This window comes from Empidonax traillii, unplaced genomic scaffold, assembly GCF_003031625.1.
Source record: "Empidonax traillii isolate 1590-97213 ecotype Southwest subspecies unplaced genomic scaffold, ASM303162v1 scaffold2029:size96749, whole genome shotgun sequence".
NCBI lineage: Eukaryota > Metazoa > Chordata > Aves > Passeriformes > Tyrannidae > Empidonax > Empidonax traillii.
Window position 1 is genome coordinate 47,925 of NW_020957222.1, and position 2,982 is coordinate 50,906.

The 2,982-nt window shown below is 67.4% G+C and overlaps 1 protein-coding gene across 1 annotated transcript in view; it reads right to left on the reverse strand.

Annotated features, from left to right (window-relative positions):
- The window catches only part of RORC (RAR related orphan receptor C), a 4,728-nt gene that overhangs the window by 768 nt on the left and 978 nt on the right, over positions 1–2,982 (reverse strand). The window contains exons 2-8 of the mRNA XM_027909278.1: positions 2,583–2,724; positions 2,029–2,322; positions 1,664–1,785; positions 1,234–1,366; positions 715–822; positions 530–640; positions 205–314 (exon numbers count right to left, since the gene is read on the reverse strand). Coding sequence (XP_027765079.1) covers positions 205–314; positions 530–640; positions 715–822; positions 1,234–1,366; positions 1,664–1,785; positions 2,029–2,322; positions 2,583–2,595 — 891 coding nt within the window. The 5' untranslated portion in view covers positions 2,596–2,724. The remainder of the gene's footprint in view (positions 1–204; positions 315–529; positions 641–714; positions 823–1,233; positions 1,367–1,663; positions 1,786–2,028; positions 2,323–2,582; positions 2,725–2,982) is intronic.

Consider the following 2,982-nt stretch of genomic DNA (forward strand, 5'->3'; position numbering starts at 1 on the left):
CTCCCTTACACCACCCCGGCTCCCTGTGCCCTCCCAGGCTCCCCCTGTGCCCCCTTCAACTTCCCTCCTCCTTCCTTTGCCCCCCCAGACCTCCCCATGCTCCCCTGTGCTCCCCTCCACTCCCGTGCCCTCCCAGATTCCCCTGTGTCCCCCTTGACTTCCCTCTCCCTCCGTGTGCTCCCCCAGCCCCTCCCATACCCCCACCCTGGCCAGGAGCCCCTCGCGGTGGGTCCGGTGCAGCAGAAGCCGAAAGGCCGCATCGAGATGTCGCTGGAGCCGGGCCACCCGTGGGCGGTCCTGCAGCCACGGCCGGCCTGGGGACAGCGACAGGGGCACTGGGGACAGGGCAGGGACAGCGAGGACAGGGCAGGGGGACAGCAACAGCGACAGGGGGACAGGGCAGGGACAGTGGGGGACACGGGGAGGGGACATGGGAGGGACACTGAGGAAGGGGGTGGGAACACGGGGAGGCAACACAGGGAGAGGACATGGGAGGGGACATGGGGAGGCGACATGGGCAGCCCCTCACTGGCGTTGACGAGCACGAGGGCGCTGAAAAGGGCCACCTCGCTCTCTGAGAAGTGCAGGGCACAGAGGCTCTGGGCGAAGTCGAAGATGGACCCGATGAGCTCATGGCACCCTGGGGACAGCCCTTGTTACCTGGTGTCCCCAGGTGTGCCCTCCCACATCCCCTGCCCACATCCCCGACCCTACCCAGGGAACGGAAGAGCTCCGCGCCGGCGAACTTGCCCTCGAAGAGCACAGTGCGGTTGTCGGAGTTGAATGCTCGGCACATGCGGACCAGCACCACCTCCATGGCACCTGACACCCCCCCATGACAGCGACACGGACAGTGGCACCTCGTGTGCGGGCACCTGTTGTGCCACTTGCAGGGGCGCAGGGTTGTCACCATGGGAACGTGGGACTGTCACCTCCCCAGGGAGGCTGGAGTGTCCCTGTGGGACTGTCACCTCCCTGTGGGACTCTTGGGACTGTCACCTCCCCGTGGGACCAGAGAATCCCACCACCTGGAGACAGTGGAGCTTGGGAAAGGGGGAGAGCAGGCACTGTGGGGCAGGGGACAGCAGGGACGGGGTGTCCCTGGGGTTGGGCATAAGGAGATGGAGTAGCCCTGGGGCTGGGGGCACTGTGCCAAGGGGATGGGGTTGGGGACGGGGTGTCTGGGGCTGGGGACAACGTGCCGAAGTGTCCTCAGGTTTGGTGGCCCCGTACCCGCCTTGAGCAGCACGATCTGGTCGTTCTGGCTGAGCTCGAGGAAGCCCTGCAGGCGTTTGGCAAACTCCACCACGTCCTGGATGGCCTCGGTGACACGGCTGGCACAGCGCTGCCACATCTCCGCTGTGGGCTGTGGGACCCACTGTCATCCCATGCCCCCTGAGACACCCCCGGGCCTCCTGGGACACCCTTTAGCCCCTTGGGGCACCCCCAAGCCCCTGGGGACACCCTTGAACTCCTAGAGACACTCCCAGGCCCTCTGGGGACAGCCTCGAACCCCCGGGGACACTCCCAGTCACTCAAGGAAGACCCCTGAACCTCCCTGAGCTACGTGGAACACCCCCACGGACACCCTTGAACCCCCCGGAGACACCCCCGGGGCCTCTGGGGACACCCTTGAACTCCTGGGGACACCCCCGGGCCTCACCTTGCTCTGGTAGGCGCAGATCTCCTCCCGGGTGAAGGTGTCCCAGCGCCGCCGCTGCAGCTCCTCGGGCCGGGGCTGGCACGTGTCACGGTGCGACTTGAGAACACTCTGCGTCAGGTGCTCTGGGGGGGACACCGGGCTTGGGGACAGTGCCAGGGGACACAGGGTTTGGGGACAGCACCGGGGCCAGGGCAGGTGGCCCTCGACAGACAAGGTGCCACCGCCACCTGGCACCCATGGGTGACAGAGCCAGGTGCCACCATCATGGAGCACCTGTGGGTGACAGAGCCAGGTGCCACCCCCATGGTGGCCAGCCGGGTGCCACTCGCAGGCCCCAGGGGTGACAGTGCCGCCCCCGCACTCACCGATCTCCACCACAGATGCCATGGGGGACTCTGGGATGCTGCTGACCCCAGGGTGGGGGAACCACTCAGGGGCCCCCCTGTCCCTGTCCCCTTCCTGTGCCCGCTTTGTCCCCTCCTCCACGGGAAGGGACCCCCGGGGACAGCCCGCGGGTACAGCGGGGGACAGCAGGTGACCTGGGGCGGGTAGCGGAGCCCTCTGGGCCGCCCGTTCCCGTTCCCGCTGCTCCAGCTGCTCTTGCGCCTCGGCGTGGAGCCGCTCCCGCTGCTTCTTGGACATGCGACCGAACTTGACGGCTGCGAGGACACGGGGGACACCGCGGGTGGCACCGGGGAACACTCGTGTCGCAGACGGGTGACATATACGGAGGGCGGACAAGGGACTTTCTACCCCGAGCCGCTCCCTCGGGGCTCACCACGGGCCCCCCCGCCCTGCCGGACACCGCGGGGTGGGGCCAGGTGTCCCCAGGGCAGGGAAAGGTGTCCCCAGAGGTGTCGGCAGTGCAAGAAGAGATGTCCCCGCGGCGTCCCCGGCTGTGTCCCGGCTGTTAACGCACCGTCGCGGGACATTCCGAGGCGGAGGCACTTCTGGAGGCGGCAGTGCTGGCAGCGGTTGCGGGTGGCGCGGTCTATGGGACAGTTCTGCTGGCGGCTGCACGCGTAGCTCGGGCCGCTCTTCTGACTGCGCCGAAAAAACCCCTGCGAGGGGGAAAAGGCACTCATGGCACCCCATGGCATCCTACAGCATCCCCATGGCATCTTCCTGTCACGCCATGCCATCTGATGGCATCCCCATGTCATTCCATGGCACCCCCTTTCACCCCCCGGCATCCCCATGGCACCCCATGTCCCTCATGTCTCCCCACACATCACCCCATGTCCCCCCCACGTCCTCCCGTGTCCTCCATGTCCCCTCCCACCCTCCCAGCATCCCACATCCCCCATGTCCCCCCATAT